Source organism: Ranitomeya imitator, chromosome 4 (assembly GCF_032444005.1).
Source record: "Ranitomeya imitator isolate aRanImi1 chromosome 4, aRanImi1.pri, whole genome shotgun sequence".
NCBI classification, from domain to species: Eukaryota; Metazoa; Chordata; class Amphibia; order Anura; family Dendrobatidae; genus Ranitomeya; species Ranitomeya imitator.
Genome location: NC_091285.1, coordinates 438,487,994 through 438,509,558, shown reverse-complemented (window position 1 = coordinate 438,509,558; position 21,565 = coordinate 438,487,994). Strand labels below are relative to the sequence as shown.

Below are 21,565 nucleotides of genomic sequence, written 5' to 3'. Positions count from 1 at the left end.
CCGTTCCAGTTCCCTAAGATGTGTGCCTGCAGAACTCTGGAGTGGCTCTGAGCCCACTGGACTGATTGTATACAGGCCGTCATCGATCTCAGAAGAGACATCGCAGCCCGTAAGGTCGGAGAACGTTGTTTTCTGAAGTGTGAGACCTTGGAAATTAGATTTATCCGATGTTCCTCTGGTAGGAAGGATTTTTGACCTTGAATCCAAGAGGACTCCGAGGAATTTCCTCACCTTTGATGGTGATAGCTGAGACTTTTTTAGATTTGGAATCCAACCCAAACCCTGTAAGATGTTCAGAGTTTTGGAAATTCTCTGATTGAGAACTTCGGCGGAAGGACCAATTATTAACAGGTCGTCCAAGTACGGGACTATAGCGATGTCTTGGCTCCTGATATGGGCTACTGCTTCCGCCATGACTCTGGAAAACACCCTTGGGGCTGAGGAGATCCCGAAGGGGAGAACATTGTATTGGAAATGTAAGATTTTTTGGTTGAATTGGACCGCAAATCTCAGGTATTTCCTGTGGCGAGGAAGTATTGGAATATGGAAATAGGCATCCTTGAGGTCTATTGTTGCCATATATGAATGAGGAGCTATTAGAGGGATGGCTGTTTTTACTGACTCCATCTTGAACTTGCGGTAGGTTATGTATTTGTTGAGAGCTTTCAGATTTATTATAATCCGAGATTGCCCGGAAGGCTTTTTTATCATGAAGATATGGGAATAGTGTCCTTCCCCCTGCTCGTTCACTGGGACCATGGAAATAGCTCTTGAGTTTAGCAAGTCTGTGATTCCGGCCATCATCGACTTTTGAGTTTCCCGAGATGACAGGGAGGTGACTCTTAAGATCCTGGGAGGAGGTGCATCGAACTCTATCAGCAGACCCTGTTGGATAACAATCACCACCCAGGGGCTGTTGGAGATATTCTGTCAACTGTGAACGAAGTTCGAAAGCCTCCCCCCCACCAGATCGGAGTCATTGCTTTTCTTGTGTTTGTTGGGGAATAAGGATGTTTTTAGGCTTCCCCGTAGCATAACTCCACCTCCCTGTTTTTCCTTTCCCTCTACCCTGGGAGGGCTGGGGCTGGGAGGGTCGAAAAAAACGCTTCCTAGGAGGCCTCTGTTCATGAAGGGTTTTCTTTCTATCTGTGGCTTTCTCTAAGATATCATCTAAGGAGGGCCCAAACACGTAGTCACCCTTAAAGGGAATAGAACATAGTTTTATTTTTGACGTAACGTCTCCGCTCCACATTTTTAACCAGAAAGCTCTTCTGGCTGAATTTGTCTGGACCAAGGATCTGGCGGCCACCCGGATAGATTCCAGTGAGGCATCTGCAAGGAAACCTGTTGCTCTGTGCAAGATAGGCAAAGAGTCCAGTACCTCCTCTCTTGGGGTACCCTGAGAGATGTGGCTTTCTAACTCTTCTATCCAACGGAAGAGAGAGCGGGCCACGCAGGTGGATGCTACATTGAATCTGAGGCCTGAGGTAGACGTTTCCCAGGACTTTATGAGAAGGCTCTCAATCTTCCTATCTAAGGGGTCCTTTAACTGGGAAGAATCCTCGAACGGCAGAGCCGTCTTCTTAGCCACTCTAGCCACTTGGACATCAATTTTTGGGATGTTCCATTTTATTGAGTCCTCATCAAGAGGAAACCGATGCTTAAAATCTGGAGGCGTTGTTAGCCGTTTCTCGGGCAATTCCCATTCATTATTAATCATATCAATTATGCTTTTATGGACGGGGAACCCGGGTTGTTTTTCAGTATGTATACCGAACAGTTCGTCTTGTATAGACTGAGGAACTGATTCCTCTTTTAGCCCCATGGTGTTCCTCACAGCAGATACCAATTCCTCAATATATTCAGAGGAAAAAAGGTATTTCCTAATTTCCGCAGATTTATGGGGTAACGCATCTTCCCATTTGACAGAGGAAGACGTATAAGACCCCTCAGACTCTGACTCAGAATACTCCTGGATTTTTCTCTTTTTGGGGAGTGATGGACCAGGTGAGGATGGTGGTGGCGGTGGAGGTGGGGCGAGTGTGGCCAAAGAGGTTTGAACCTCCTGCCTAACCAAGGAGCGAATTTCATCAATCAAAGAAGGGTGTTCCGCTCTGACGATTTTATCCGTACAAGGTTGGCATAACTTTTTCTCCCAATCTGGTGGCATTTTTGAATTACAGGTAGCACATTTGCGCTTGGTAATGTTTTTAGGGCCAGGCTTGACTCCCTGCAATGAGAGAGGAAGCCGTGTAAGAAAAGGTATATTAAAAAATGTACCTTTAAATGGGACCCCCTCTGCCGTACTTACTAGGGCTTGAGGAGCGCTGGGCTCTGCAGCTGCAGGGCAAGACGAGTCCATGCTTACAGCAGGCTTACCTGAGACGTCTTCGCAGCTTATATAGAAAATAAGCTGCACCAGCGCGTGGCAATTAGCCGCCCCTCCCCCTCCGCAGTCCCAGGCAGGCGTGCGAGGATGCAGCGTGCCTCGCACGCCGTTCAGTGATCCATTGCTCTGGACTTGTGTCGCTCCTGTACAGGAGCGCCGACCCGGAAGTGGAGCGCCACCTGACTTCCGGGTCGCCGAACAGCGTGCGCTGGAGGGGGAGACGCCGGGGAGCTCAGGGAGGCCTCCGGGTGGGCTCACCGGCCAGCTTTGTCCCCGCAAGAGGACACAGGAGGACCGGGAACGCGGTCCCAGAATCCGGAGGAGACGGGAGGCACAGCGCAGGAGGAAGCCGCAGGGGGCCCGACCATAAGTGGCCGGCAAGAAAATGAATTCAGGTACACTGCTAGAGCCGCCGCAGCAGCGCACCAGGAACCTCTCCATGCCCCATGGGGGACAGGAAAGACACTGGTTAATGGGAGGTGGGAGGGGTTTTTAACCTCTTGTGCTTCCTGTCCCCCATTAGGGAATGGAGACAACCTCCTGGTGGCTGTCGTGGAAGGCTACTAGAGAAATTGGAGTTTCCATAGTATTGGGTCTTATTCCATAAAATCAGGTTTTGGCACAAAAAACGCAGCAAAACAACCTACTTGCATTTTTGGTGCATTTTTTCACCACCCATTCAAGTCAACAACGGAAAAAACGCTGAAAAAAGTGACATGCTCTATGTCCAAAAAAACATGCAAAGCACAAAATACTGATGACAAAAAAAATAGGAATCCGCAGGTGTAAAACCGCAGGTGAAATCCGCAGTGCGGATTTCCTGCGGATTTACCAAAATCAGTGCGGAAAAATCCACACACCATTCCGCAACATGTGCACATATCCTTAGGCAGCGTCAGCAGAATCGCCGGCAGGAGCAGTATGTGACCGCTCTGTGCTGGCAGAGATATGCGCTGAGCAGAAAAGGCAGGTATTTAGCAACTATCTGCCTGTTCATTCTCAGGCTCGTATTAAAAAAAATAATAGTCCCAGACAACCCCTTTTTAAGTATCCAAACATGTAAAACATCGGGGGCGTGGCTATGTAGCCGAAGAAGACGGAAGCATCTTAGGAGAGCTCCGTACATCCTGAGGCATATCTGCCATAAATACTGAGCGGGACCTAGCGGTACCAACCCAAACCTGAGCCCTACATACCAGAGAGTCCCCTGGATCTTCTGGGAGACCGCTGCAGAGCTCCGTGGAGTCGGGAGCCGCGGGAACCGGAGCGGGCAGGAGATCCCCGCAGGTGACGGCGGCCATTTTCTGAGCACGCGCCAGGGAGCACAGGACGCGGTGCTGCCAACTACTGGAGCTGAACCCCCCTGTTATCCCGGAGGCGGCGGCGGCTGACCGCACTGGTGAGAGCGGCGGGACACCTACATGTGTGAGCAGGGAGGGCGCATGAATCACAGCGCTGCTCTCTGTTGGGTTCCTCTCACCTCAGAAGTAACGGCGGTGGATGGTGCTGGAGAGAGAGGCGGGAAGCTTGCAGGCAGAAGCGGTGAGGACTGATAGGTGCTGGAAAGTGCCTGGGGCAGCGGCCATTAATATAGCGCACACCCTGGCAGATAGGGAGTTGCGCTTTTAACCACATCAGCGGCGCTGGGCGGTGAATGGGCGCCTGAAGAAGTAGGGGTGGTACAGTGTGTGCCCTGAAAAAGCGGGACCTGTGCCCCCCTGTCGGGTGGACATTTTCCCTACCAGTGACATAATACTACAGGGATTAACCCCTTTTTAGCTGCTTCCCCGGGGGTAACTGTGAAATTACACGGCCTGCGTGCTACAAGTGACTTTGAGCTTCCCCATAATTGCACCTGAGGTCGCTTTGCATAATCTTCTTGTAAACACTCACCATGCAGCACCCTAGAGGAGCTGCAGCTGCTGAAAAATTAAAAAAATATGCCAAGGATGATCCCCCTGATAATGTGCGCAGTCTTAGAAATAACCCCGCACCATCTCAGCGTAAAGGTCGCCCCTCTGATGGTAATGAGGAGAGAGGAGAGGATGAACTGACTCTTAAACAGGCATCAGAGCAGTTGATGCAAGCTATATCTCTCACTAGATCATCTCTCACGGAGAAAATAGAGGATGTACATACCGAGGTGGGGCGCCTGAGACATGACATGCAGGCTATGAGAGGGCGCATCTCAGAGGTTGAAACGAGGGTGTCTCATATAGAGGACACTATCACCCCTATGGAAGCTAAACTGAATAAAGCTGCTGGATCCGTGAATGCCTGGAAGCAAAAGGCAGACGACTTAGAAAATAGACTGCGCCGCAATAATATCCGTATCATAGGTCTCCCGGAGCGGTCAGAGGGCCAGCAGCCTGAGCAATTTCTGGAGGAATGGCTTAAGTCTACATTGGGAGATGGATTCTCCTCGACATTTTCGGTGGAGAGGGCCCACAGGGTCCCGACGAGACCTCTCCCTCCTGGAGCCCCTCCGCGACCCTTTCTGGCGCGTCTCCTTAATTGTAGAGACAGAGACGCCATCCTCCGCTTGGCGCGACAGAAGGGCCTCATTAAATTCGATAATGCTACCATTTCGATCTTTCCAGATTTTTCCATGGAGCTTCAAAAGCAGCGGGCACGATTTATGGATGTCAAGAAGCAACTTAGAGAGAGGAACATCGTCTACTCTATGCTTTATCCGGCCCGGCTCCGTATTGTTTATAAGGGCTCCTCCTTATTTTTCACAGACCCAGCGGAGGCGATCGAGTGGCTGCGGTCCCGTGTGGGGTCAAATGCGGAAAACTCCTAACCTGGACTCCCTGACTAATGGCAGTATAGATAGAGCTCTTTGTTTGGGTGCAGGGAATGTCAACAATACCGGACACTGAATCCAGTGAGGGTATCCCTTTTTCAATTTGACTGTGGGAGTATGGAAATATACTCCCCTATTGTTCAAGTTTTGTTCAGTTTGGTTTTATGTATTAGATTAGATTGTTTACTAGGTATGGTTGCCGCTAATGCTGACTCTTTGCTCTGTGCGATGCCGCTGAACTACACCCGAATAGTAATGATATGCATTCACTTTCCCTTTAAGAGTGAACATGGGGGCTGAAATTATATGTATGACCTGGAACATACGAGGTATAAAGACCCCACGAAAGAAAATTAAGGTATTCTCGCAGATAAAAAAATATCACCCTCATGTTGTGGCACTAATAGAGACACATTTAACAAGGGACACAGTTCGATGTATGCAGAAACCGTGGGTACAATGGTCCTTGCACACATTCCACACTAGCTACTCTAGAGGGGTTTCTCTACTGATACACAAGGAGGTCAGGTGGGAGGCCAGGGAGGCGAGACGTGATCCAGAGGGCCGCTTCGTTTTTGTGCATGCATTTATTAATTCACGAGAGTATGTGTTATTGTGCATCTATAATCCTCCTCCTGCCAATGTGTCAATCCTCCGTATGGCTCTAGGCTTTTCCTTAAAATATCCGGAAGCCAAAGTTATTTGTATGGGGGACTTTAACTTAGTTATGAATCAATCCATGGATAGATTGAGACTGGATGACGTAACATCAGGGGACGCTTTACCTCAACAACCCTCTCAATTAGCATTGTTTATGAACGGGAGCGGGTGGTTAGATTTTTGGAGAATAAATCATCCGGAAGTTAGAGGGTACACCTGCCACTCGTCAACTAGACAATCTCTATCTAGAATAGACTATATATTTGGGTCGGGTGAGTTGGCATTACGGGTGGATAGCATTGAACATGGTAATCGGGGGATCTCAGACCATAGTCCAATTATTCTTAAACTTAAATATGAGAAATCCGATAATAGTGGTGGGTTCTGGAAACTGAATCCCTTCTGGTTGAAATTGATAGACTCTAGTGATAGGACGGTTGATCAGTTGAATGATTTTACTCTAACACATTCGGAACTCCAAAACTCTGGTCTATTTTGGGATACCCTGAAGGCATACCTGAGAGGGTGCTTGTCCTCAACTATTTCCTACATCAAGAGGGTAACGGCGAGGGAGGATGAGGAGATAGAGCAAAGATTAAAAGACTCAGAGGCCACTTATATAGCTAATCAGTCCAGCAGCAATAGAATTGAATGGCTTACTTCCCAGAGACTATATACCCAACATGCAGACGCTAAGTCAAAACGCAAACTATTTTTCACTCGGCAGTCCTATTTTGAGCTAGGCAATCAAGCCAGTACACTCCTGGCCTTTTTGGTGCGCCAACATAACACCTCCAACACAATATTGCAGATCCGAGCGTCTGATGGCTCGTTGGTATCCTCTACTGATAAAATACTTCAGAGCTTTTACGATTACTACATTTCATTATACAAATCTAAAAGTGGTTTTGATATTGATGAATGTTTGGATTATCTATCAGATATAACATTCCCCTTACTAAGCCCATCTCAACGAGCCCTTATGGAGGCTGAATTCACCCTGGAAGAGGTAGAACATGCAATAGCGGATATGGCTACTGGGAAGGCCCCGGGACCTGATGGGTTCCCCATTGAATTTTACAGGAAATACCGTGATAAATTGGCACCTATATTGCTAAAGGTACTTAGGGGAATATGGGAGGGTGAATCTGTACCTGAAACATTTTATGATGCTAATATTGTCGTGCTCAGGAAGGAAGGGAAGGATCCTCTAGATTGTGGATCATATAGACCAATTTCTTTGGTGAATGTTGACTATAAGATTTTTACGAAAATTCTAGCTACCAGACTGAATACGATCATATTGGATCTCATACACCCAGATCAAACTGGTTTTATGCCTGGGAAAAACACCTCTATTAATATCAGACGGGTGCAATCGGTTATTCAATATAGTACACTAGAACCAGACAATAAGTGGGCATTGGCTTCGCTGGACGCAGCCAAGGCTTTTGATTCCCTTGAGTGGTCTTTTTTAATTGCATGTCTACGGAAATATGGGTTTGGGAATAAATTTCTGAGAGGGATAGGTACACTATATGCGAAACCGGGGGCGCGAATGGTGGTAAACGGCTCTGTGTCTGCGCCATTTTCTTTGCATAGGGGAACTCGCCAGGGATGCCCTCTCTCCCCAGCCTTATTTGCCTTGGCAATAGAAGCCTTGGCAATACGGATGAGGTCTTCTGTAGATATTAAAGGGATACATATTGCTGATCGGGTGGACACTATAGGTCTATATGCTGATGATATGGTGGTGTTTATGGACCAGACGGAGGATACATTACCAAAAGTAATAACGATTGATAAATTTAGCAAGTTTTCTGGCCTATATATAAACTGGGATAAGTCTGCTTTGATGCCTCTCTCCCATACCCCAATGCCAAACCTTGAAACCCTCTCGCTATTGCCCATTGTCTCCAATTTTAAGTATCTCGGGATGCATATGACTCAGCGCAGTCACCTTGATCTACATCTCAATATATATCCACTAATTGACGTGGTTAAATTTAAATATGCTACCTGGGATAAGCTCCCGCTATCGGTGGCTGGTCGTATTAATCTGATCAAAATGATTTTACTCCCAAAATTGAGCTATTGTTTTCAACATAGTGCCGTTTCAATACCTAAATCTTTCTTTGCAACCCTAAACTCCCTTACTACATCCTTCATATGGGGGAAGGCTAGGCCTAAACTTAAATTATCCACCCTGCAGAGACCTAAGCGGGGGGGCGGGGCGGCTTTGCCGGACTTCTATCTGTATTACCTTGCTGGACAGGCCAAAATGATAAGTGAGTGGATGCCCGGGAGGTCTCTCCCCAACTCTGAAAGTCATATATTACATTCAGCTAAAGTTGATTGCCCGCTGGGTTTTCTAGAGATGGAGAAAATTGCTGTCCCTCGTTTGCTTCCTTTGCTTCGCCTGGCACGATCAGTATGGAGACAAATTAAAAAAGTGACACAATATGTAGATATAGCAGCCGAAATGCCGTTATGGAATAATGGTTACTTTCCGGGATTATTGGGCCACCCATCTACTGAATTTTGGATATCGTGTGGTGTCCTTACGGTGAGCGATATACATAGCCAGGGGGTTTTTGTTTCTTTTGAACAATTACAAAATACTCATAATATACCGAAGTCTCAATTTTTCCGCTACCTGCAACTAAGATCTGCCTTCCAATCACATGTACGAAATACGGGTGCGGGTCGAGCTATTTCAACTCTGCCGTTAATAGGAATTCTTAATTCACAGGGCCCTCAGGGACTCATTTCCTCTTTATACACCTACCTAATATCCATAGGCGAAGTATCTGTTACAGATTCAATTAAGGGAAAGTGGGGGAGACTTCTTCCGGATACACTAGGAGAAGAATGGGATGAAATCTTGGAATCTCCAACTAAGGTCTCCCCATCAATCAATAATAAGATGATCCAATTATATATAATCTATCAATCTTATTTGACCCCGACTCGTCTTTTTAAAATGGGCCGTCTTCATTCATCAGACTGCTTGAGATGTCACTCTAGTGACGCAGATTTTATCCATATGATATGGAAGTGTCCTGTTATTTTTCAATATTGGAGAGAAGTGACAGCACTATTGACATCTTTGGTGTCGATCCCTGTTCCACTTGAGCCACTGGTATGTTTGTTTGGAGTATGGGAGGCGGAGGCTTGGGATCACCACACAGGAATATTCCTGAGGGAGTCACTGTTCATGGCACGAAAGGTGTTGGCGCTGCGTTGGATGGGAGGCTCTGGTCCATCTCTTAGAGCATGGGTTGACTTAATAAATTCAATTATTCCGTATGAGCGGACGCTTTATCAGAATAGGGGTTGTCCAACTAAATTTGAGAAGATATGGGGAAGATGGAATTCATCCTATCACACTGTATAAGTTAAAAGGACTCAGTATACGCATAAGAAAAGGGTGTATGACTCTCTAGACATTATTTACCAACAGAGCGGGATGTATTTAGAAATATTCTTTGTAAGCGGCACTACGTTTGTATTAAAGACTTTATTAGAAGTTAATGTAGTTACAGTTAAAGTTTAAAATAAGGCATTAATGATCAACATGCACAATTTATTATTTTTATAATATCTTATACATGGCTATGTATGGTAATTTCCTGTAATTAATGGAAAATGATGAATACGAGCAAAATGTGTATGATCTTTCCTGAAATCAATAAACGAATTTAAAAAAAAAAACATGTAAAACATCTTTATAGGCAGATCAAACCTTTTAAAAATAATAGAGTAGCTTGGGAAGTTCTTTTTCATGCAGGAACTTCCTGTTCATCTTCGTCACAGTGAAGAGCAAAGGATCAATTTCCTATATCGATTTTTAACATAGGAGTAACAAAAAAAATAAAAGCTCCCCCTTAAAATCTTACAACAAAGTAGACTGCATGGTGGTGTGAACTTCTCAGACATATGCACCCTCAACCTGGCACCAATACTTAGTCAGGGGTAACCGCTGATGAATCTGCTGCGTAGCAGCAACACGCATTGGGTCTTTCTGAAACATGCACTACGAACATACCCTGGTAAATACCATATATGTTACTTATGCATTTTATTTGCTACTGATTGTATGGTTTTACATCCACTATGCCTTTCCACTTTATATGTTTTTGCCTGTTGAAGAGGTGCTAATTGAACCACTACATACAAGGACTTAAATTTCTCTATGTAAATACATTTTTAAATGTTTTTATGTGTCAGTTAATGCTGATTTTCTGTTTATGCTCATTAATAAAATGTATCAATTCTTATAATGGGTGTACACATTTTCTTTGTTACTACTTTTTTCTCCTATACATTGCTATACAGGGTTGATGTAGCACCTTTCTGGTACTGTCTGCTGTGCCCACTATAGCCCGTTTTGATTCTACATGGGGAAATACAGCAATTGGGCAGGGCTTGACCAAACAGTGGACAATACCCTTTAAGAACCTATCGCAGATCATACGTCTCTCCCGACCAGAGGAGTTTCAAATCTGGCATTCCCCAAGCCGACATCACCCATTGCCCGTGGTCAAGTGAAATGATTGAGAAATTCTGGCTAAGGATAAACATTTTGTCCTGATTCCTGACCACCTTTGTGCCCTTTGACATGCTGTGAATTTGTGGTTGTGTAAGCACCAGGAAAACCAGACGTAACAGAAGGCCTAAGAAAACACTTACACCTGATCTCAACTGTAGCAAAGAAAGCAATCCTTCAAACTTGGATATATCCCCAGGCACCTTCACAAATAAAGAAAAACTATTCGTTCTTTTTCAGATGAATATGGGAGGTTTTTTTCGCGTTTTTTCGGCCGTTGTCTGCAGGAAAACCGCATAAAAAACGCATACATGTACATCCCATCATTTTTAATGCATTCTGCAATTTTTGTGCCCATGATGCGTTTTTTTTTTTCCGTGAAAAAAACACTTCACGGTAAAAAACGCAACATGTTCATTAATTTTGCAGATTTTTCGCGTTTTTCACGCTATTTAATGCATTGGAAAGCTGCGAGAAAAAAAACGCAAAAAAATGCGCAAAAAAAAAAGCATGCAGATTTCCTGCACAAAAAGTCCGGTTTTGTTGAGGAAAATTCTGCAGAAAATCCTGACGTTTGACATAGCCTCACAGTCCAGACAAAAGTCAAAACGTATTTTAAGACTGGAACTTGGTACTCGAAAAGGGACCCGATGGACGATGTGCCCAATTAACTTACATAAAGCACCTTTAGAAAAAAAAAAAAAGTAAGGGAACTCATGGATCTCCTCCTCCCATGATTTCTATTGATTATTGGTTATTTGTGACCCAATAAACTAGATCCTATCTCATCAAGAAGCTATTCTTAATTCTGGAAAAGCTTTAAAAGGAAATTATCTAGTTCTTGGTGACCTTAAAGGGGTTGTTCTGGCTTGGAGCTAAAAGGGCCACTGTCGCCCCCTCCAGCCGTTATAAACTAAAAGAGCCACCCTCCGCACTGTTTTCCCATGAAATCCGGCACCTGCGCTGTTTTTTTCAAACTGAGTGTTTTTGGTTTTACTATTCTCTTTTGTGTCTTCAGGTTTCTTGGTGGTGTGCGAACATGATCATACAGACTTGTTCACTGTGCAAGTAGCCCATGTGTTCCTGTTTCCATAATTGTTCTCTTGTGTCTACAAGACTGGGGAGTTCCACCACTCCTCTTGGGCTATCTGCACAAAAGCTGTTCTACCCTGTATGCACACATGGATTTTTCCTCTCTGAACCCTGTTCACACAGGTTATATACAGATGATCAGGTTTTTAAATACATCAGATAGGGATTGCATACATTAGTTAGGACTGCTCTGATAAGGGTATACCGTGAAGATTGGTAGAGCAGCTTAGTATACATTTTTTGCAAAAAACGTATCAACCAAATACCCTGTTTTTTACATCTTTTACTAGCACTTACGGATTACTGCAACATTTTTTCAAACTGAGTGTTTTTGGTTTTACTATTCTCTTTTGTGTCTTCAGGTTTCTTGGTGGTGTGTGAACATGATCATACAGACTTGTTCACTGTGCAAGTAGCCCATGTGTTCCTGTTTCCATAATTGTTCTCTTGTGTCTACAAGACTGGGGAGTTCCACCACTCCTCTTGGGCTATCTGCACAAAAGCTGTTCTACCCTGTATGCACACATGGATTTTTCCTCTCTGAACCCTGTTCACACAGGTTATATACAGATGATCAGGTTTTTAAATACATCAGATAGGGATTGCATACATTAGTTAGGACTGCTCTGATAAGGGTATACCGTGAAGATTGGTAGAGCAGCTTAGTATACATTTTTTGCAAAAAACGTATCAACCAAATACCCTGTTTTTTACATCTTTTACTAGCACTTACGGATTACTGCAACATTTTTTCAAACTGAGTGTTTTTGGTTTTACTATTCTCTTTTGTGTCTTCAGGTTTCTTGGTGGTGTGTGAACATGATCATACAGACTTGTTCACTGTGCAAGTAGCCCATGTGTTCCTGTTTCCATAATTGTTCTCTTGTGTCTACAAGACTGGGGAGTTCCACCACTCCTCTTGGGCTATCTGCACAAAAGCTGTTCTACCCTGTATGCACACATGGATTTTTCCTCTCTGAACCCTGTTCACACAGGTTATATACAGATGATCAGGTTTTTAAATACATCAGATAGGGATTGCATACATTAGTTAGGACTGCTCTGATAAGGGTATACCGTGAAGATTGGTAGAGCAGCTTAGTATACATTTTTTGCAAAAAACGTATCAACCAAATACCCTGTTTTTTACATCTTTTACTAGCACTTACGGATTACTGCAACATTTTTTCAAACTGAGTGTTTTTGGTTTTACTATTCTCTTTTGTGTCTTCAGGTTTCTTGGTGGTGTGTGAACATGATCATACAGACTTGTTCACTGTGCAAGTAGCCCATGTGTTCCTGTTTCCATAATTGTTCTCTTGTGTCTACAAGACTGGGGAGTTCCACCACTCCTCTTGGGCTATCTGCACAAAAGCTGTTCTACCCTGTATGCACACATGGATTTTTCCTCTCTGAACCCTGTTCACACAGGTTATATACAGATGATCAGGTTTTTAAATACATCAGATAGGGATTGCATACATTAGTTAGGACTGCTCTGATAAGGGTATACCGTGAAGATTGGTAGAGCAGCTTAGTATACATTTTTTGCAAAAAACGTATCAACCAAATACCCTGTTTTTTACATCTTTTACTAGCACTTACGGATTACTGCAACATTTTTTCAAACTGAGTGTTTTTGGTTTTACTATTCTCTTTTGTGTCTTCAGGTTTCTTGGTGGTGTGTGAACATGATCATACAGACTTGTTCACTGTGCAAGTAGCCCATGTGTTCCTGTTCGTGTTGCTGTTTAGTATTGGCTGGTGCAGGCGCAGTCTGCAAGACTGGATGTGACGTCAGACGGCCAGAGCTCACTGCGCCTGCACCAGCCAGTACTAAACAGCGCAGGCGCCGGTTTTCATGGGAAAACAGAGCGGAGTGGGTGGCGCCCGGCGCCCCTGAAGATTTGAGTGACGGCTGTGTAGAGTTTCAAGCAGGGGGGTTAAGACCTGCCTCCCTGTCTAAAGACAGGTATTTTGGAGAAGTTATAAAACGCTTTATTTTGGGAATAAATGCACCAAAAACTAAAAGAGCCACCTTGTTAGAATGCAGCATTACTGCTGCACAAGGTGGCTCTTTTAGTTTATAACGGCTGGAGGGGGTGACAGAGGCCCTTTAACCCCCTCGCGACATGCGCCGTACTAGTACTGCGCTGCCGGCACTGCATTTGTGCCAGCAGCAGTACTAGTACGGCGCACTGATCACCGCGGTCTCGCGCTGAGCGCCGCGGTGATCGGGTGCGGGTGTCAGCTCTATACGACAGCTGACACCCCGCAGCAATGCCCACGATCGGCGCTATCGCCGATCGCGGGCATTTAACCCCTCTGATGCCGCTGTCAGTAGTGACAGCGGCATAGAGGGGGATCGCGCAGGGACGGGGGCTCCCTGCGCTCTCCCACCGGAGCAACGCAATGAGATCGCGTTGCTCCGGTGACCCGGAAGGAGTCCCCGGATCCAAGATGGCCGCCGGACTCCTTCCGGGTCATGAAGTGACCTGGCTAGCCGGCGCCTGCTGAGAGCAGGCGCTGGAGAGCCAGCTAAGCTGCCTGTCAGATCGTTGATCTGACAGTGTGCTATGCACAGTGTCAGATCAACGATCTGATCTAATACAGAGATGTCCCACCCTGGGACAATGTTAGAAAGTAAAAAAAAAAAAAAAAATAGAATGTGTAAAAAAAAATCCCCAAATAAAAAAAAAAAAACATTTCCCAATAAATCCATTTATTTATGTAAAAAAAAAAAAAAAAACAATAAATGTACACATATTTGGTATCGCCGCGTCCGTAACGACCCGCTCTATAAAACTATCCCACTACTTAACCCCTTCAGTGAACACCGCAAAAAAAAAAAACAAAAAAAAACAAGGCAAAAAACAACGCTTTATTATCATACAGGCGAACAAAAAGTGGAATAACACTCGATCAAAACGACGGATATAAATAACCATGGTACCGCTGAAAACGTCATCTTGTCCCGCAAAAAAAAAGCCGCCATACAACATCATCAGCAGAAAAATAAAAAAGTTATAGCTCTCAGAATAATGCGATGCAAAAACAATTATTTTTTTATGTAAAATAGTTTTTATTGTGTAAAAGCGCCAAAACATAAAAAAAATTACATAAATGAGGTATCGCTGTAATCGTACTGACCCGAAGAATAAAACTGCTTTATCCATTTTACCACACGTAGAACGGTATAAACGCCCCCCCCAAAAGAAATTCAGGAATTGCTGGTTTTTGTTCATTCCGCCTCCCAAAAATCGGAATAAAAAGCGATCAAAAAATGTCATCTGCCCGAAAATGTTACCAATAAAAACGTCAACTCGTCCCGCAAAAAACAAGACCTCATATGACTCTGTGGGCCAAAATATGGATAAATTATAGCTCTCAAAATGTGGTGATGCAAAAACTATTTTTTGCAATAAAAAGCGTCTTTTAGTGTGTGACAGCTGCCAATCATAAAAATCCGCCAAAAAACGCTATAAAAGTAAATCAAACCCCCCTTCATCACCCCCTTAGTTAGGGAAAAATAATAAAATGTAAAAAAATGTATTTATTTCCATTTTCCCATTACTGCTAGGGTTAGGGCTAGGGTTAGGGCTAGGGCTAGGGTTAGGGCTAGGGTTAGGGTTGGGGTTAGGGTTTCAGTTATAATTGGGGATTTCCACTGTTTAGGCACATCAGGGGGCGTCCGATCTCAATTCCAGCCAATTCTGCTTTGAAAAAGTAAAACAGTGCTCCTTCCCTTCCGAGTTCTCCTGTGTGCCCAAACAGTGGTTCCCCCAAACATATGGGGTATCAGCGTTCTCAGGACAAGTTGGACAACAACTTTTGGGGCCCAATTTATCCTGTTACCCTTGGGAAAATAAAAACATAGGGGATAAAATATCATTTTTGTGGAAAAAAAATTTTTTTTTATTTTCACGGCTCTGCGTTATAAACTGTAGTGAAATACTTGTTGGTTCAAAGCTCTCACAACACATCTAGATAAGTTCCTTGGGGGGTCTAGTTTCCAATATGGGGTCACTTGTGGTGGGTTTCTACTGTTTAGGTACATCAGGGGCTCTGCAAATGCAACATGACACCTGCAGTCCATTCCATCTAAGTCTGCATTTCAAACGGTGCTCCTTCCCTTCCGAGCTCTGCCATGCACTCAAACGGTGGTTCCCCCCCACATGTGGGGTATCAGCGTACTCAGGACAAATTGGACAATAACATTTGTGGTCCAATTTCTCCTGTTACCCTTGGGAAAAAAAAAAATTGCGGGCTAAAACATCATTTTGTGGAAAGAAAAAATGATTTTTTAATTTTCACAATGCTACATTCTAAACTTTAGTGAAACAATTGGGGGTTCAAAGTGCTCACCACACATCTAGATTAGTTCCTTAGGGGGTCTACTTTCCAAAATGGTGTCACTTGTGGGGGTTTCCACTGTTTAGGCACATCAGGGGCTCTCCAATCGTGACATGGGCTCCGATCTCAATTCCAGCAAATCTTGCATTGAAAAGTCAAATGGCGCTCCTTCCCTTCCGAGCTCTGCCATGTGCCCAAACAGTGGTTTACCCCCACATATGGGGTATCGGCGTACTCAGGACAAATTGTACAACGACTTTTGTGGTCCAATTTCTCCTGTTACCCTTGGTAAAATGAAACAAATTGGACCTGAAGTAAAAATTTTGTGAAAAAAAAGTTAAATGCTCAATTTTTTTTAAACATTCAAAAAATTCCTGTGAAGCACCTGAAGGGTTAATAAACTTTTTGAATGTGGTTTTGAGTACCTTGAGGGGTGCAGTTTTTAGAATGGTGTCACTTTTGGGCATTTTCTGTCATATAGACCCCTCAAAGTCACTTCAAGTGTGAGGTGGTCCGTAAAAAAATGGTTTTGCAAATTTTGTTGCAAAAATGAGAAATCGCTGGTCAATTTTAACCCTTATAACGTCCTAACAAAAAAAATTTATGTTTCCAAAATTGTGCTGATGTAAAGCAGACATGTGGGAAGTGTTGTTTATTAACTATATTATGTGATATAACTCTCTAATTTAAGGGCATAAAAACTAAGAGTTTGAAAATTGCTAAATTTTCATAATTTCCGACAAATTTTTTTTTTTTTCACAAATAAATGCAAGTCATATCGAAGAAGTTTTACCACTATCATGAAGTACAATATGTCACGAGAAAACAGTGTCAGAATCACCAGGATCCGTTGAAGCGTTTCAGAGTTATGACCTCATAAAGTGACAGTGGTCAGAATTGTAAAAATTGGCCCTGTCACTTAGGTGAAAACAGGCTTTGGGGTGAAAGGGTTAAAGAGGTATTCCCATCTCCACGAACCTATCCCAATATGTTTTTCTGATTTGCTATGTTTTTTTCGTCATGTGTAGGCATTGCAGGTCCTTATGTATTCATGGTTACGTCCACTAGCAACCAGCTAACTGTCAATATATCAATGGTCATAACCATGGATATCTAAGGTCCTGCAATGCCTGCACATGAAGAAAGACATAGCAAATCAGAAAAACTATACATTTCTAATTGGAGGTATTTTCAAACATTATTACCTGGGACTGGCTGGGCATGCGACTACTAGTATACTACACAAAATTAATGTGGTCAAGTGCCAGGTAAATGTGCGCAGAAACGTCTGGCCCCTTCCCAGAGAATCCTGAGAGCGCGCACTAACTTTTGACAATTTTCAAACAGGTTTCTGGCTGCTTTATTATAAGGGTATGTTCACACGTTCCTGATTTCCATCCTTTTTTTTTCAGGACTGTTTTTTAAAAAACTGCAGCTCTTGGCAGAAAACGCAGGTCTTTTTTTGGTCCTTTTTTGATGCGTTTTTTGATGCATTTTTTGATCCTTTTTTTATGCAGTTTTCTATGCAGAGTCTGTGTGTTTTCTAGGAAGTTTTTTAGGGTTAAAATGGCTGAAAATACCCTAACCCTACCCCTATTCTAACCTTAGTGGGAAAAAAAAAAAAATTCTTAATTTTTTTTTATTGTCCCTACCTATGGGGGTGACAAAGGGGGGCGTGTCATTTACTATTTTTTTTTATTTTGATCACTGAGATAGATTATATCTCAGTGATCAAAATGCACTTTGGAACGAATCTGCCGGCCGGCAGATTCGGCGGGCGCACTGCGCATGCGCCCGCCATTTTGCAGGATGGCGGCGCCCAGGGAGAAGACGGCCGGACGGACACCGGGAGGCCGGGTAAGTATAAGGGGGGGAGATTAGGGCACGAGGGGGGGGGGGCATCGGAGCACTGGGGGGGGGCATCGGAGCACGGGGCGGTGGGATTGGAGCACGGGGGGGCGGGATCGGAGCACGGGGGGCAGCCACACTCCGCCCACGCACTTCCGCCCGCTTCCCCGCACTTCCTGCTGCAGCGGTTCTGCACCACAAACCGCAGTAAAACCCGCAGATATTTTATTCATCTGCGGGTTTTACTGCGGGTTTGACCTCACAATGGAGGTCAATGGGTGCAGAACCGCTGCGGCTCCGAAAAAAGAAGTGACATGGTACTTCTTTTTTCCCACAGCTATTCAGCGAGGCTTTTTTTTTTTTTTTTTCGCATTGTGGGCACAGCAGTTCTTGTTTTCCATAGGGTACAATGTAATGTACCCTGCATGGAAAACAGCTGCGGACCCGCAGCGGGAAAATCGCGGCAATTCCGCATGAAAAAAAGGATCGTGTGAACATGGCCTAAGAGCTGTTATTTTTCAATACCAATATTGTAACCGTTCACTAAATACTACATTGCCTTAGAATATCTTACACACAAATTTATTGGTTGATCTATACCTTAGGACTTAAGTCTTAAACTCAACACAAGTTTAAAAAAAAACAACAAACCCTCACCTCAAAAATAATCGACTGGTTGTTCTTCTTGAGGTAGAACGCGAAGACGTAAGTGTACATGAGCGTGGAGCGGCACTGGCACAGCACGTCCACAGCCTTTTTCAGAAACTGCACTTCAATCCATGACATATTATGTTGCTGCATCTCCTCCATCTTCTGCTTGACTTGGGCATATAGTTTGTGCTCAAATCGCAAGCTCTGCATGTGGTTCATGTAGCGATTGCAGTAGAACAGATATCTTTGTAAGGCTGCTCTGGATCGCTGCACCAGTAGGATGAAGTACAAAAATTAGTTCTTTCTTAAGGAATGCAAAGTCTTATTATATAACAAATAGAAGATCTTAATAAAGCAATGGCATAAGACATACCCTAACCTTCCCTTTTTAGGATCTATATATATATAATTGTATTACATCTCCTTTAGGTGGCAATATGGCAGGTAGGTTATAGTGTATATTACGGGCAGACTTCCTGCAATTTTAGTATCCAAATTGAGATCATCATAGAACCCAATGTAAATTTACGTTTGTTTTTTGTGGAACAATGGGAAGTATGGGAAATTGACTTTCCCAAATCGCATCCATTTACAAAATTAGGCCATTTTGGATAATAACGAGGTTTTCATACATTTTCTCATTGGGATGTGAGGGATGGTGCTGATGATGTTATGTCTACACATAACTGTCAGGATGAATGCTCAATAGGCAGGTAACACACTTCTGTCCTACAACAGGGGCATAAACCTACCAATTGATCCTGCTTCCCAGCAGGTATGTTTACATATGATGCCACTGCAATATCTGCATTTCCTTAAGGGGATATTAGATACTAGATGGTGGCCAGATTCTAACGCATCGGGTATTCTAGAATACGTATGTAGTTTATTTATGAAGATTTTAGAATAATACAATGAATACACAGAATTCGGCTGGCCGGGTGCGACCAATTAGTGCAGCGTGGTTCAAATCCCGCGCCAATTCGCGGACTGAGTGCGCCTATCGCTTATGGTTTGCGGCCGGCCACGTAGTATATAGCACAGCCACGTAGTCTATAGCACAGCCACGTAGAATATAGCACAGCCATGTAGTATATAACACAGCCCACGTATTATATTGCACAACTGATGTAGTATACAGCACAGCCCACGTAGTATATAACACTGTGCACGTAGTATATAACACAGCCCACGCAGTATATAGCAATGTGGGCACCATATCCCTGTTAAAAAAAAAAAAAGAATTAAAATAAAAAATATAGTTATATACTCACCCTCCGACAGCCCCCGGATCCAGCCCAGGCCTTTCCCGCTCCTCACGTGCCGCTCCGGTCCCAAGCGGCAATAAAACGTGATGATATAGCGGTCTCGCGAGACAGCTACGTACAACTCCGGTCATTGCCGCAATGCATTCTGGGGACCAGAGCGGCACGCATGGAGCAGGAAATGACTGGGCTGGAGCCGGGGGCCGTCGGAGGGTGAATATATAATGATTTTTTTATTTTATTATTTTTAACATGTTTTTACTATTGATGTGGGATTTCCGTGACAGACAGACAGACGGAAGTGGACCTTAGACGATTATATAGATAGATGGAAATGAGTGGCACCAAGCAAACCCTTTAAAGAATTGTAAATATTGCAAGTCCACAACCTAAGTTTGCCATTCCATGTGCTCACCTCTTGTGCATCTCGGGCAGCTTTTGCGTCATCTTCATTGTAGCGATTACAATTATACCTGTAATATTTGGTACAATTATTGCAGCGAATTGTAAAAATAGCAGAAACCCCTGATATAAAGGATAGCAATGATCAACAATATAGGTGTGTAAACACACAGATTTTTATCTATTGTCAGGCGATAAATGCTTATAAATTGGGAATCAACATTGGCAGTCTGATGGACAGACAATTTAAAGGGAACCTTTCATCAGGATTTTGCACAGTAACCTACAAGCACTGTCAGTTTGGTGCTGCTACACTGATTAAAATGATACCTGGGTTGAAGAAATCTGTCTTGTGGTTGTAGCCTTATCTTTGTTCGCAGTTAATGAGATGCTCGTGCTCTGCGGCGGCCTGGGTGCAGTAGCATCTATCTGCAAGCAATGCTCTTAATCTGCGCATGCACCACCGCCATTTTTTGGAGCACAAAAAAATGTTTTGGCTCCAGCAAAATGGCACAGGCGCATGCGCAGTAGCATCTATCAGCAAGAGATTTTGCTAGAGTGACTTTTTTTTTCTAAAGACCACGATATTAACTGCGCAAGCGCAGTATTTACAGCAGGAGGCAGGTTACTGAAAGCTGTCATTTAAGCCCACAAGGATGACAAAGCCAGAGCACCAAAAAAAGATCCGACCACCTTCCCACCCCGATGCACAAGAATCTAATTAACTGAAAACTGCAAACAAAGATTTAACAGTTTACTTTGCAAAATCCTGATGACCGATTCACTTTAACTACCTTTCAAATAAACTGATCAGGCCAGTGATCGAGAAAATGATCACAAATATCCAACACAATCTATATTCTCTGCAAACATTAGACCCACAGTTTTCATGGTTCTATCAAAGCTTGAAACAGCACTACTCTTACCAAGCTGATCCATGGGGTTCCCAAGGACCCAAACACACCCAGCAGAACTCAGCTTTGCAATTTTGGTTCCGACACACCATATGATTACAGCCTCCATCTTTCTCTATGGTAACATGACATTTGGGACACTCCTAGTGTGGAGGAAACAAAAATGAATGAAAGTGGTATTTCCAATTAGTTCAAATACGTCTGTATTTTGGGCTTCTATCAAATAATGTTAAAATGAATGACTGGAGTGGGATGAGATTCACACAGGGTACCAAAGAGAGAGTTTTAATTTAAACATGTGCTCCCAATAAAGTTTTTATTGGCTAAACCAGTATGAATATATGTGTAGTGACGTGTAAGTATTAATATGCTAGATAACGAGACTTGGGAGTCGGTGTTGGAATGGATCCCAAGACTGTCGCTGAGTGAACCGTATAGACTGTCACAGCTCTATATGATACACAGAGTTTATAGGTCTCCGATGGTGCTATACAAGGCAGGTTTGCGTAATGACTCTGAATGTCCGAGGTGTAAGTCTACGGATGCAGACATTTTCCATATGATGTGGACATGTCCGAGGTTGGCTGCCTTCTGGGTGGTAGTTTTGAGTCGTATGGAAGGTGCGTATGGATGCAC

The 21,565-nt window shown here is 43.7% G+C and overlaps 1 protein-coding gene across 1 annotated transcript in view; it reads right to left on the bottom strand.

The window, feature by feature from the left end:
* ARIH1 (ariadne RBR E3 ubiquitin protein ligase 1) overlaps positions 1 to 21,565 on the bottom strand; it is a 132,705-nt gene that overhangs the window by 18,987 nt on the left and 92,153 nt on the right. The window contains exons 10-12 of the mRNA XM_069765623.1: positions 20,942 to 21,072; positions 20,029 to 20,086; positions 18,355 to 18,615 (exon numbers count right to left, since the gene is read on the bottom strand). Of these exons, the coding sequence (XP_069621724.1) occupies positions 18,355 to 18,615; positions 20,029 to 20,086; positions 20,942 to 21,072 (450 nt within the window). The remainder of the gene's footprint in view (positions 1 to 18,354; positions 18,616 to 20,028; positions 20,087 to 20,941; positions 21,073 to 21,565) is intronic.